Raw genomic sequence first — 12,961 nt, 5'->3', positions numbered from 1 at the left:
CTGGCTACAGCTACATGGTCATGCTGCCTTCACTATGTTGTGTCTGAAACTTTGCTTGTGCTATGGCATGGGGAGGTGAGCAACAGTACACTTTGCTTTTGAAGTGATTCTTAGTTCTCTCTTCCTGCATGTGATAGAATGTTCATTCTTCGTGCTCTGCATGGCATAATCTGGAGGGTGAATGTGGAAAATTCCTCTGCTTTGGAGCTTTTACTTTTCAATTGAAATAACTGTGTAATAATGATGCCTCTTCAAAATGACCAGTCTCACTGAGAGGGCAGGCTGTGGGAAGATGGGGTTTGTCCACAAGAAGTAATTCTTTTCCTTTTGTCTGAGGATCAGGGAAAAGCTAGTGTCTGGAGTGGTTGGTTAGAGCAGAAATAATTCAGTTAGGAAACAGTACTCCTTTCAATTTGAAGATGTGCACATCAGCTTTGTGGGCAGGCTTTTAAATAGTGTAACAGCAATTTGCTGTGTGCAGTTAAGTGGGAGTTCCAAAAACCAATGTACCAAAACTCCCAGGAGAAGAGCATGACAGCTGTATTGATCACAGCTCAGTAGTTGGACAATGCTAATGAACTCCCTAAAGCCCTGGACTGGTAGGGCTCAGTGTTGAAACTGGGCAACGTTTTCTGAGAAACAGCCTCCTCCTTGTTGCAATGCTGCCCTCATGGATTTGAAGGGAGATGTCCCCCAGCACTGTAAATTAAGATACTGTCACCCCGTCACCTTCTTTCAGCCTGCATCCCTTAACCCTACTATCAGGCCAGCAGTGCATTTTGGGGCCAGCTGTGTGATAGTGGAGGTGTCTGCACTGGCTGTGATAATGTGGTGCCAGCACTGATGTCTGCTGTCCCTGCTGCCTGTGGTGAGGCGGCAAGCACTGATAGCAGAAGCCGAGCTCTGCGTGCTGATGTTCTCGGTGCCGGTGCAGCCTCTGCAGATTCACAGCCCAGCCCTTGGGGAGTGTGTGAAATGCATATCATTTCACTGTAAGCTGCTTTTACAGTCCTTTGACTCTTTGAGATTTTGCTCTTTTATTTGTTTTCTCTTCAGTCATATTGTTCTAATTATTTTCCAGGAAATGAGAGCCATAAAAGAAAGCCTCTCTGCTATGAATACACGTGTACTTTAAAATGGAGATATTAAATATGTTCCCTAAGCAGAAATAAAAACCAGTCCAGCTTATGCAAGTAATACCACAATCAGAATAGCAGTTTGGGCCTTTAAATATACTGATGGTGTTTAAAAAAATACTTATGACAGGTGTAGCTACATGAGTGTCAAAGGTAGCTAATAGCCATGGCTGGAAGAGATGGAAACCCTGCTGAGTTAAGCTCTTATTTTCTAGTAACTCCTCTCATCAGGGAAATGACGTTAGTATAACCTGTTGGTAAGGACTGCAGGCTTGATTGCAACAGTTCTTTGCACACAACCCCTAGCCATGGCGTTTTAGTAACGCTTCCTTTCACACGGGGGCAGCAAGGCATTGCTTTATCAGCAGGAGTTACCCTTTTACCTGAGAAACGGCTTTGCCAGGAGAAATGTACAAGGCTTCGGGATTTCTGACTCGGAGGTGGTTTGTTTATGCTGTTCAGACAACAAACGAACAAAAACAAGGCAAGCAGGCTTTTAAATAGCCAAATCCCTACATACTCAGCTTGGCCTTCAGACGGGAATTGATTCCATTATTTTATATTGCCAGGAAGAGGAATCTCTGTTGATGAAGTGTTAAGCTGCGATATGTAAGTGTACAAACCACAATACAATCCAGCTCTTGCAGTAAGCACCACCTGGCTTTTACATGCCGAGTGATCTGAATGATAGTACTGTGATGATGTAGTGTAGTTTCTCTCTACAGGAAGGATGGAGAAGACTTCAGATTATGAGCTTTAACTTTCAATCCTGATTTATGACGTTGTGGATACAACTGCAGAGCCAAAGCAGTAAATCCTGGATCCTGATTTTTGAGGCTTCTGATCAGGTTTCAAAGTTGTTCAAAAGTAAAGATGTAATGGTAGATAGACTAGCTAAATGTAATGAGAAAGGCACATAAATGCTTGTTTGGCATCCACGCCTGGGCAATGAAAACCAGGTAATCTCACTTGTAAATAGGTGGCTAGGCTAACAAGAGTGAAACTGAATATCCCAAAGGGAAAGAGAAGAAAGCATCCATCCACCATCTAAAGTTTATCACCAGTGGGCTCTAAGGAAAAGGGGATAGAAGTTGGTGCCAATTTTATGTCTCTTTCACCATCAAGGGAATGTGGCAAGTTGTATAGTATGGATTGGAAATACAATAGGGAGAGCACAGCATTCGTAACAGCAAGAGCCAGTTGCACATGGAACGTGTCCAGAGAAGGGCAACAAAGCTGGTGAGGGGTTTGGAGCACAAGCCCTATGAGGAGAGGCTGAGGGAGCTGGGGTTGCTTAGATTGGAGAAGAGGAGGCTCAGAGGAGACCTTATTGCTCTCTACAACTACCTGAAGGGAGGTTGTAGCCAGGTGGGGCTTGGTCTCTTCTCCCAGGCAGCCAGCACCAGAACAAGAGGACACAGTCTCAAGCTGCACCAGGGGAGGTTTAGGCTGGAGGTTAGGAAGAAGTTCTTCACAGAAAGAGTGATTGGCCATTGGAATGGGCTGCCCAGGGAGGTGGTGGAGTCACCATCACTGGAGATGTTTAGGAAGAGACTGGATGGGGCACTTGGTGCCATGGTTTAGTTGATTAGATAGTGTTAGATGATAGGTCGGACTCGATGATCCCAAAGGTCTTTTCCAACCTGGTCTATTCTGTTCTATTCACGTCCACAGAATCTCACAGTAGCTTGGAGAGTTGTGTTGCAGGATTTTCCTTTCCTAGCTCTGAAGAAGTTCCAACAAAGCCAGAGATATCGAATGAGGTGACAGGTCTGTGTTCCTGCTTTACCTTAGAGAATTTCTGTGATGGTGACTCAGGGGAGAGGGAAAGGGACTGCTGTTTCTTACTTATCATTGTCACAATTTCCTCTAATTTATCCTTTCTCTCTTCCAGTCCAAAGTGTGTGGGCACAGCCAGCCCTGACGAGTGTTTGTGGAACCTCACTGTGACCAGTTCAGCAACTCGGCCTCAAGGTGGGGTGTCCTTGGGTTTCTCAGTGTTGAACTGGGAGTTACTAAGGATGAAAGATAAGCCTTTCCTATTTCTAATGACTTTTTTTTAAAGCAGAAGCAGTTGTATTTGCAAAGAGTTTTAATGAATGAGGCCTGCACACCTAAGGAAAGCAAAGCACCAAAGGCATAGAATTACTTTGGAAAAATTCCCCAAATTCCCCATAGAGAGGGTGTAGCAGTAAACCAGCAGAAGTGCCTTTGTCCCACTAAGGAGAGTATCTGTCAGTGCAGTGACAGGATGAATTTAGAAGGTAAGGAGATACCAGTCTTCACCAGTTGCTTACGCATGTGCTAGTGATCATCCCACGGCAGCTTTGCCTGCAAGGATCAGCATCCCAGTCTGGCACTGGTGCAGAGAGCTGTGCCAGAGCTCAGTGCCTGGGCACACAGGTGCGTGGGTATCAGCTCACAGCCAGTGCAACAGCTGGACACTGGGCCCTGTAAAAGCAGTAATGTGTTGTAAATGTTCTTAATTCTCTCCACTGCTGCACAGGCATCTTGCACCTCAGTGTGTTAACCATTATATGGAAAAAGAATTTTATCAGACAGCTGATCAAAGTAATTTTAACTCTTCCTTTCCCTGCTTTGAGATGGTTTTTCAGGAGTCACAGAGTTGCTTTGGTTGGACTTTACCTTTAAAATCATTGAATCCAACCGTTATCTAATTCTACAAAGTCTGGTGCTTAACCATGTCCCTTAGCACCACATCTATGCATCTTTTAAGCCCCTCCAGGAATAGGAGGATTCAACCACAGAACAGCACAGGAGTTCTTTAAATGACTGAAATAAAAACATGCTATTTGTTTTCCTGCGAACATGCATTTGGCTTGAGAAGGGTAAAGAACATTTTCCACTGAGCCAAAGGCCTCATCAAACTACACCTGGCAGTAGTAGTAAACATCCAGAGACTTCTAGGAAAAATAAGTTCAAATAGATAACAGACTTATAAACTGTCATTGTTATTGAATATCTCTCAACTTTAAAAATCTTTGCTGACTGTGACGTATATATCTCATGTTTCAATTATATCTCAGCTGCAAGATGCTCAGTTTGGTGTGACCCAGTGAGTTTGGTGTCCCTCAACACCTGGGGCCTTAGTGATAGGCTTGCTTTACATTGAATTAAACTGAGCTAATGTTGTGGGTTTAAGACTGGATGTCTTGACCATGGAGTTGGTCCAGGCCCAGATAGTCCACAGAGGTAGACACTGGAAAGTGTGATCATTTATTATGGCATCCCATTATTCCTGCATCTTCCCTGTGTAAAAGAGCATCACAGGCTATTCGCCCTTTTTCCCCCTCTCTCCTGTTCCTGGGGTAGACTGCTATCTCTTGTTTGGTATTCTGGGGGAGGCTTTTGGCCTTGAGCGGGCCTGGCTAATTTCTGCTGTGTCATTTGGGCCTGGGAGGGGGTGGAACTGAAGTTTGGCATTGAGGTCTGGTTGGAGGGGGAGGTCTTGGAAGGTTTTGGCCTAATGAAGTGGTTGTAAGCCCAGGTTGAAGGACTGGGCTGAGGCTGAATATGAATTTGTGTATTTTGTATGTTTTTTTGGTATTGAGACTAGAATAGAACTAACCAGGTTGGAAAAGACCTTTGAGATCATCAAGTCCAACCCATCACCCAACACCATCTAATCAACTAAACCATGGCACCCAGTGCCTGCTCCAGTCTCTTCTTAAATACCTCCAGTGATGGTACTGTTGCATATAGTACTTCCATTTAAATTTCCAAGTCTTTCTAGTCCTGTGTGGAGGATTTTTATTTTACTCCTTTGGGAATGGGTAAAATAGCTTCTGTCCACTCATACCCAAGACAGCTATTGTCATGAGATTGCTAGGCACGGGAAAGTGTGAATGAAAAAGCCACAGAATGAAAGACTGTTGCTATACTTACGTACTTTCACACATTTGGTTTGACATTCTTTAAACTTTAAATCATACAGATATTACCTGATCAGCTTGTTAAAACAACAAAAAAGAGCTAATGAGTCTATTGCCAGATGTGTTCCAAATCACTTTGTAAAGTGCCACATGTTTTCAGGTTTACATAAGCATAATGAGGTCTGCTGTTATCTCCAGCTTTACTCAGACAAGTTGAAACAAATCCTGAGCTTGAATATGTGAAGCACCTGCTACAGATAATCTCTGCAAGGGATCTGGTGCTGGTATTTTGTTGTGATCAAGGCTCCTAACTGAGAATACAGGTGGGCTAGAGAGCAGGCTATCTTCTAATAGTCTGTTATTGCTATTGGAAGAGGTCCACCTTACTGAGTATTAGTGAACCATCAGCTTGAAGGATGGGACTGGGAAAGTATTTTGCTTGCCACATATAAAAGAATCAAGAAGCTGCTTTTCCTATTATGAAAACATCACTCCAGCCCAGATGAAAAAGATCTTGCAGGAAGACCTCTGTGAATGTAGGCATTTAACAACTGCTGTGCTGTCAGATGGGGCTGACAGATACCCTGAAAGGTCACTGATGGGAACTCATGGATTTAACTCCTCTAGATGATCATCTACCCTTTCTGTGCCTTGAAGCTGCCCCACAATACACAGAACCACAGAATGTTACGTGCTTCAAGGGACCTTGAAAGAGCCAGAGCAGGATCACCTATCCCAGATCACACAGGAACCCATCCAGGTCGGTTTTGAGTATTTCCAGAGAGGGAGATACAAGAGTGTTGCAGGCCAATGCAGGGCACCTCTATGGAATCTGTTTTTAATCACAACCACTCATGGTGTGCTTCTTGAATTGAGCTAAATGTGCTAGAGCCAGCAGTTGTAGCTAGCTACTTAATGGGGTTTTGCAATGGAGTAACTCAAATTCCATCACGCAAATCCCTGCAAGTTTCTTCTTCAGCCAGCTGGTTTGATATGGACCATGCAGAACCTGGTCATCCTGCACCCCACTTATCAAAATGAAAACTACAGGGGTTTCTAAAGGTTTGCTGCTCCAGGTTATTAATTGTGCTTAAGGAACATGAACGATGTGTATGAACCACCTCTGCACCCTGCTCTTGCAGCAGCAACGTGGCTCTGGGCTGAGCCGGCAGAAGGGAAATAACTTACTGGGACAGCAGCACAGCCAAGGGGGCAAAATATTATTACCTGAGCTGTAATTTGACCAGAATCTGTTGGTCCAGACTAATACCTCTGTGAAAGCCTGCAGCTGTCTGAGAGTGGCTGAAAAGAGAACAAAAGAGGGAGATAAAAATGGAGGGGGAAGGAGTGGTAGGGTGTTAATCAAAGTCAGTAATTTCACTGGAAAGTTTGAAAGAATGAGAGAAATGGAACTTTGCAGTTCTTGTGGTGAAAGGACGTAGCAGCGGGTTTTAAAGGCAGCGCCAGTTCTCGGAGCCACCCCCTTTCTGCTGCTTTATTAGAAAAAGTATTTTTTTACGTGATCTTTTGTGTTGGTTTGGTTGGTCATACTTGATCTGAATTGGCGAGAGAGAGAAAAAACCCAAACTTTCTTGACCGCTCAGCAGTTCGGACACGTTTGGAAGAGCATTCCTACGCCTTTCCTTCAGCTGCCCCTGAGTTTTAAAAGGTTGTGAGGCAAAACCACCGCGTGTGCTGGGAGCGGTAATGTGTGGTGCTGCAGCGCGGAGCGTAGCGGGGCTCTGCTGCCGCTCCCATCGGGGCGGATGGATGGTTTGGGACTGGAGTGGTTGACTTCAGTCGCAGCGCCCGGCGGAGCGATGGGAGGGGAGGATGCCCGCCCGGGTCACCACGGGGCTCCGGGAAGCGGCAGCGAGTCGCCCCAGCACGGCGCTCGCTTCCCCCGTGCCGGCGTTGGGCAGGGGGGGCGCGGTCGCCCCACCGGGCGGGGGCGGGCCGGGGCATGCGCGCTGCGCCGCCGCCGCTGCCTATAAGAGCGAGCCGCGGAGCTCCCCCCCACCCAGCGGCTGTGCCGGACGCGGCGCTGGACGGGGCGTACCGCAGCGGCGGCCCCCCGGGCGGGAGGCGGCGGCGGTTCATATCGCATCCGCCTCCTTTCGCCTATGGGCAGGGCGCTGGGCGCAGGCCGGACTGGCGTGGCGGCCGGGCGAGAGTAGAGAGTAGCGGCGCCGCCCGGGCGGTCCTTGCCGCCGCCGGCGGCAGCTCCGCGGACCAGCCCCGGGCATGCGGCGGCGGCAGAACTCGCGACGAGACTCCTTGCAGCGCGGCGGCTGTATGCCTCGGGGGACCAGGGGGCGCTGCCCCGACGCGGGGGGGCTCTGACCGAGCTGCCCGCCCGCTCGCCGCCCCCTCGGTGGCGCCATGCGGGGCGGGCGGTGCTGGCTGCTGCTGGCAGCGTTAGGTTGGCTGCTGGCGGCTGGGGCCGCGGCCAGCGGCGAGTACTGCCACGGCTGGCTGGACGGGCAGGGCGGCTGGCGGGACGGCTTCCAGTGCCCCGAGCGCTTCGACGGCGGCGACGCCACCATTTGCTGTGGCAGTTGTGCCCTCCGCTACTGCTGCTCTAGCGCCGAGGCGCGTCTCGACCAGGGAGCTTGCGACAACGACCGGCGGCAGGGCGGCGGCGAATCGGGCCGCCCCGGCAAGGACGGCCCCGACGGCACGGCAGGTGAGATCGTCCCGGGGGTTCCTCGAGGCTCGGCAGCTCCGCGGGAGCTACCCTGGGTTTGCGGCAAATTTGTTGCCCGTTCCTTCTGCCTTGTTCCCTCCGCCGGGGAGCTGCAGGGCTGAAGGCATGGAGGTGGGGCAGCCGCTGCCGGTACGCGGGGATAAGCACTCGCGCCTGGGCACTCATTTTTCCCTCTTTATTTGAAATCCGCCGCCGCGGTCCTGTGTAGCTCTGCCTCCTCAGTCCCGTTTGTGCCCCCAGTTCAAAGGAAACAAAACAAAAAAATGAAACACCCTATCTGTGCAAAACAAAAAAATAATAGCATGCTACTTCAAAAGAACTTCTGACTAGTCCCTACTCCAGTTGTGTACGTTCTTCCAGTTCAGATAACCGTCTCCCGTCCCTTCCCACCCCACCCCCCCACGCACGGTGTTTTACAGGGTCGATTTTCAAGGATAAACCCAGGTCTACCGTTGTTTGAAAAAATTCTCGGTGGCTTCCTAGCACCCTTGCTGCCATCCACGCCTGCTGAACGTGCTAGAAGTAGCCTGAAGTGATGTTATAATGACAGATTTACTTGCCTGTTACAGTTTGTAGCAAGCGTGTGCACCTGCTCAAGAGTTCCTGGAGCGCCAAGTACAGAAGTAGAGACAAATTTTTGCAAGCCTTTTGTTTTAAAAGTGCTAAAATCATTAAATAAGTGGGAGAAATGTGACTTCAGTTGTGCAAGGAGGTATTTTGATGTAAGCAGACAGATGATCCCCTTCCCTCCCCCCTTTGCAATTCGGAGAACAAGATGTTTTTCCTTAACAATCAATTTTCTTAATTAGTATTTACTGCTCAGCGAGTTTGGGAGTCGTGTCCTTACACTGGCACTGGTTGATATGCAGGCAGAGCAGCTGCTGTGCCAGGGCATGTCCTTAACAGCAGCTTTCTTAGTGCTGGTCAGGCAGAGGCTCACAGCCCTGCCTGGGTCTGGGTTTCCAGGTTTCAGTAGAAATGGTGAACCCCAGATGTCTGGAGCGTTCATAGGCACTGAAGGGAGGCACCTTCCTTTCATTATTCCAGGATATATCCTTACAGATTTCTTACTGGGGAAGAGAAACCAGCTTTTTCCTTGGGAGTGCAGAGCACTGGGCTCCAGGTCTTTCCAAGGATGGTGTTCACCATCTGAAGCATCACCCATGCTTCCTGCTCTCACTCCTCACCCACCCTCACTCCTCCTGCCCTGATGTCCCTTCTTTAAGCCTCACAAAAGAGCAATGCTGCCTCTCTGCTGGCAGTGAAGCTTCAGAGCATGTTGCTGTCACCCCACCACCCACCCTGTGGTTTTTCCCTAACCCAAGGCTGAAGCACAGAGCAGCCAGACACTCAACCCCAAGGCTACAGGGTGGCAGCACCCCTGTGTCTGCTACCTGGTCACTACCCAGCTGTCTCTGTGCTCTGAGGGGTGGCAGCAGATCCAGAGGCTGGTGATGGGGAGGGATGCAATTTTGTCTCCTGAGAGCAGAGCAGGGATCTTGCCCCCAAAGTGTCTGCCTATGGCACTGTTCAAATTCAGCATTTTCATGATTGATGTAGTGACTTAGCAGTGTTGAGTTAACACTGATTTTAAAGTGATGATCTTAAAAGTTTTCTTCAACCAAAACAATTCTATGATTCTTCTAGCAGGACATATAGGAGATGATGTGGTGAGATGTGGAGTGATGGTTGATGTGGATGACTTAGGCTCCCATCAGCAGGAGAGAGGTGTGAACTGTGGGCTTTCTTCCCTGTTAGTAACTATAAAGGTGCTTTTAGAAAATCCAGCCATTGTTTTTAGCAGCCCTTTACATCTCTTCGTTATGTAAAATGCTCAGCAGCTCATATGGCCTTCAGTGCTTGCTCTGCATTGGCCTGTGCTGGTGGGGTGGTGGGCTTGGCTAGGGTGAGAGGGGACCTGTGAGAGCTGCTGAGGTTTGTCCTCGGCCCACAGTGACAACGTTTTCTTTGCTGTTGCAGTGCCCATCTACGTGCCATTCCTTATTGTTGGATCTGTATTTGTCGCCTTCATCATCCTGGGGTCGCTGGTGGCAGCTTGCTGCTGCAGATGCCTGCGGCCCAAGCAGGAGCCCCAGCAGAGCCGAGCCCCTGGGGGCACCCGTCTGATGGAGACCATCCCCATGATCCCAAGTGCCAGCACCTCCCGGGGCTCCTCCTCCCGCCAGTCAAGCACTGCTGCCAGCTCCAGCTCCAGTGCCAACTCAGGGGCCAGAGCCCCGCCAACCAGGTCCCAGACCAACTGCTGCTTGCCGGAAGGGACCATGAATAATGTCTATGTCAACATGCCAACAAACTTCTCGGTGCTGAACTGCCAGCAGGCCACACAGATTGTGCCACACCAGGGGCAGTACCTGCACCCTCAGTATGTGGGCTACGCCGTGCAGCATGACTCGATGCCGCTGACCCCAGTGCCCCCCTTCCTCGACGGTCTGCAGGGTGGCTACAGGCAGATCCAGTCTCCCTACCCGCACACCAGCAGTGAACAGAAGATGTACCCAGCTGTGACTGTGTAGCGCTGGCGCCTTCCTCCCCCTCCCCACCCAGCAGATTTTTACTATCAAAACCGAACAGATGAGAAATACTTCCTCGGAATGAAGCTCCCAGAGAACATCACTTGTAAATAATTCTGCGAGGCTCATGCATGTCAGACAGTGTTTATAAACCATTTATTTCCACCGGGGTCCGTGGCCAGAAACATCAGGATGATCTCTCTGCATTAACGCTGCCAGATACACTCTCATTCCAGCACATGATTTACAGCGGCGAGGGATGGCGCTGGCAGTGCAGACGGATTGCAGATCGCTTGACTTGCGAGACAGATGCTGGAGCCATCAAGTGCCCTTCAGGTATGACATGGTCAGAAGTATTTGCCTGATTAATTTGTAGGAGGAGTTTTGTTACACTGCAAGAGCACAGTGCTTAAGACACCTCGACACCTCTTTTCTCCTCTCCCAGCTCCTTAAAGACGTTTCCCGTTGCTTTACAGACAATCACAACTGAGAGCCGAACGGTGCAATCCCTGCCTGCCGGGTGCTGGTACCAGCCCCTAGGGCTTCTTATGCACCCCTGGCTTGGGGTGGAAGGCCACAAAAGGCTTAGTCTTGCAAAGACCAATTCTCCTTGTCCCTGGTATTTATGTAGGAATTAGAAGAGTTAATTATTCGTCTCTTTTCCTCCAGTGCACTTGAAACCCCTCCTGGTTTGGTTTTACCTCAAGATCAGGACCCGGAAGTGGTTTGTACAGGATTTGTGAACTTTTTACTGAAAACAGGGTACGAGGCGCTTGCTCTTCCTGATTGATGCTCAGCAGAGCTTTTGGTACAGCTCACAAATCTGGGCTGAAGCTGCCTTTGCAGAGAAAGGTCACACTGTGACTCCAAACATGCCTGATTTAACCTCACTTCCCATGAAACAGTAAACCCGTGTGAATGTGGAGGGGCTGGCAGAGGTTGGAAACCCATCCCCTTTTCTTCTTTACCCGTGAGGCAGGGGCCAAGGAAGGCACAGCTGTATTTAAAAAATAAGGAAAAAGACACAACCAAAGGGTGAAGGCGCTCATGGCTCTCTGTGATGTCACAGGGGTCAGAGAGGAGGCGCAGGCTTGCACTGGGGATGCTTTGCCCTGGAGCTGCTGCCTGTGTCTTGCTTTGCTTTATCCTGGGAAAAATACAGCTCCAGGTCGAAGAGGCAGCAGCGTGCTGGGAATAATCAGACTGTGCTAACTGTAATATATCACCCTGGATGCAACAAACTATTTAAGTCTCTGAAAGAAATGTAGTCTCTGCATTTCCATCCATTTGTTCTTCAGCCAGAACACCACGACAGAGGACTGAGGGCGTATACCAAAACCGGGCAATTGCTGTAACCGGACCAGAGCTGATGAAAGGCTTCTTATTGTCTGATACTGTATCAGTATGTAGCAATAACTGTGACACTACGATTTTTTGTATGTCTGTTTTTAAAGTACACATCCATGTGTTGCCAAATCCAATGGTTTACTTGTAAACATGCCACACACAGGCAGGCTGCAGTGAGCAGAAATGGTTTGACTGAGGTAGGAAGATGAATAGGCAATTTATCCCAGATCTGCTGTTCCTGGCTGTGATCGCTCCGTTGGTGTGCAGGACCTGGACAGAAAGATTGGCTTGTGAGAACCAGCTGCCCCTCCAGCCAGGCTGGGCGACTTTGGCAAGGCAGTGACTGGCTGCTGGAGGTGTTGGGAGACTTCTTTGCTCTGCCTCCACAGCTCAGTGCTCAGGGCATCTTCAAAGTCAGTATGTGCACCTGAGCTGGGTGTTGCTAGGCTTTTGAAGGACCCAATGGGCCCTCGGATTTTGTGGGGATTTAGGTTTCTACCTGCTGACATTGCAGCTTAGTCACTCTGACCAAAGCTGAGTTGGCATTGGGTGTAGGGGCTTAGAAAAAGCTTTGGCAGGATGTGCTTGGCCTCAGGTGAGACCTGGTCTGTTCCTGTGTGCCAGCCAACAAGCCCATCCATGTATTTATGGTCTTCCCCAGCTGTGAGCTAAGTCAGCTCCCACCCGCTGCTCCTCTTCTGCCAGCGCACACCGCCTGCCTTGCTCATGCCCAGGCAAGGACACTTCCTCTGACCTATGAAATTCAGGTGAAGCTCTTTGTACATTGTTTACTTGTTTAAAGTAATGATAACGAAAGAATAAGTTAAATTTAAGTCTGTAGAAAGTAATTTACAGAGAAACCTGAGCTGTGATAACAGGAAGCTTGTGAGATGTGGTGGGGTTTTTTAAGTGTTGTGTACAATAATGTAAAACCAATGTTACCATTTGATATAGCTTTTAAATCTCTGAGAGGACACTTGCTTTAAAGTGTTTCTTATAAAATGAAGAAAAAAAAGGCCCTTTGTTTCTTAATAAATATTTTATGGTGTGACTTTGGTTCGGTTTGCTTTGGCTTTTTCTTTATAACTCTCTTTTTTTTCCCCCCTTCTCTGTCTACAAGAACACATCTGACCAGCCCCATTCTCTGGCCAAGAAGTGAAGTTAGGATTTCTGGCTGTGGTTTTAAATAATAGCAGTTAAACCCATCAATTGACATGGCTTAACACTGTACCTGGGTGGGGCATGTCTGAGGGGAGAGGGTATCTCGGCATCTGGTGAGCTGGAGGTTCCTGGGGTGCCAGCAGCTGCAGAGATGGTTGGGGGACAGTAGCAGGAGGAGGATAGGCA

General features: G+C 48.9%; 1 protein-coding gene across 2 annotated transcripts; it reads left to right on the top strand.

Moving 5' to 3' along the window:
- Positions 1–7,066: 7,066 nt before the first annotated feature.
- Positions 7,067–12,670, top strand: SHISA2 (shisa family member 2). Of its 2 annotated transcripts, XR_010987980.1 has the most exons (3): positions 7,067–7,715; positions 9,717–10,603; positions 10,937–12,670. XR_010987980.1 is itself a non-coding variant. In XM_068143724.1 (2 exons), the coding sequence occupies exons 1-2, from the start codon at positions 7,412–7,414 to the stop codon at positions 10,268–10,270; spliced, it is 858 nt and encodes a 285-aa protein (XP_067999825.1). In that variant the 5' UTR covers positions 7,067–7,411; the 3' UTR covers positions 10,271–12,670. The 2 variants fall into 2 exon arrangements, 1 of the variants encoding a protein (XP_067999825.1); XM_068143724.1 differs by having other exon boundaries at positions 9,717–12,670.
- The last annotated feature ends 291 nt before the right edge of the window (positions 12,671–12,961 follow it).

This window comes from Melanerpes formicivorus, unplaced genomic scaffold, assembly GCF_026170545.1.
Source record: "Melanerpes formicivorus ecotype bairdi unplaced genomic scaffold, bMelFor1.0.p_v2 SCAF_1, whole genome shotgun sequence".
In the NCBI taxonomy this organism is placed as follows: Eukaryota; Metazoa; Chordata; class Aves; order Piciformes; family Picidae; genus Melanerpes; species Melanerpes formicivorus.
The sequence above is the reverse complement of the archived record's forward strand: the minus strand, read 5'-3'. Positions and strand labels throughout refer to the sequence as shown.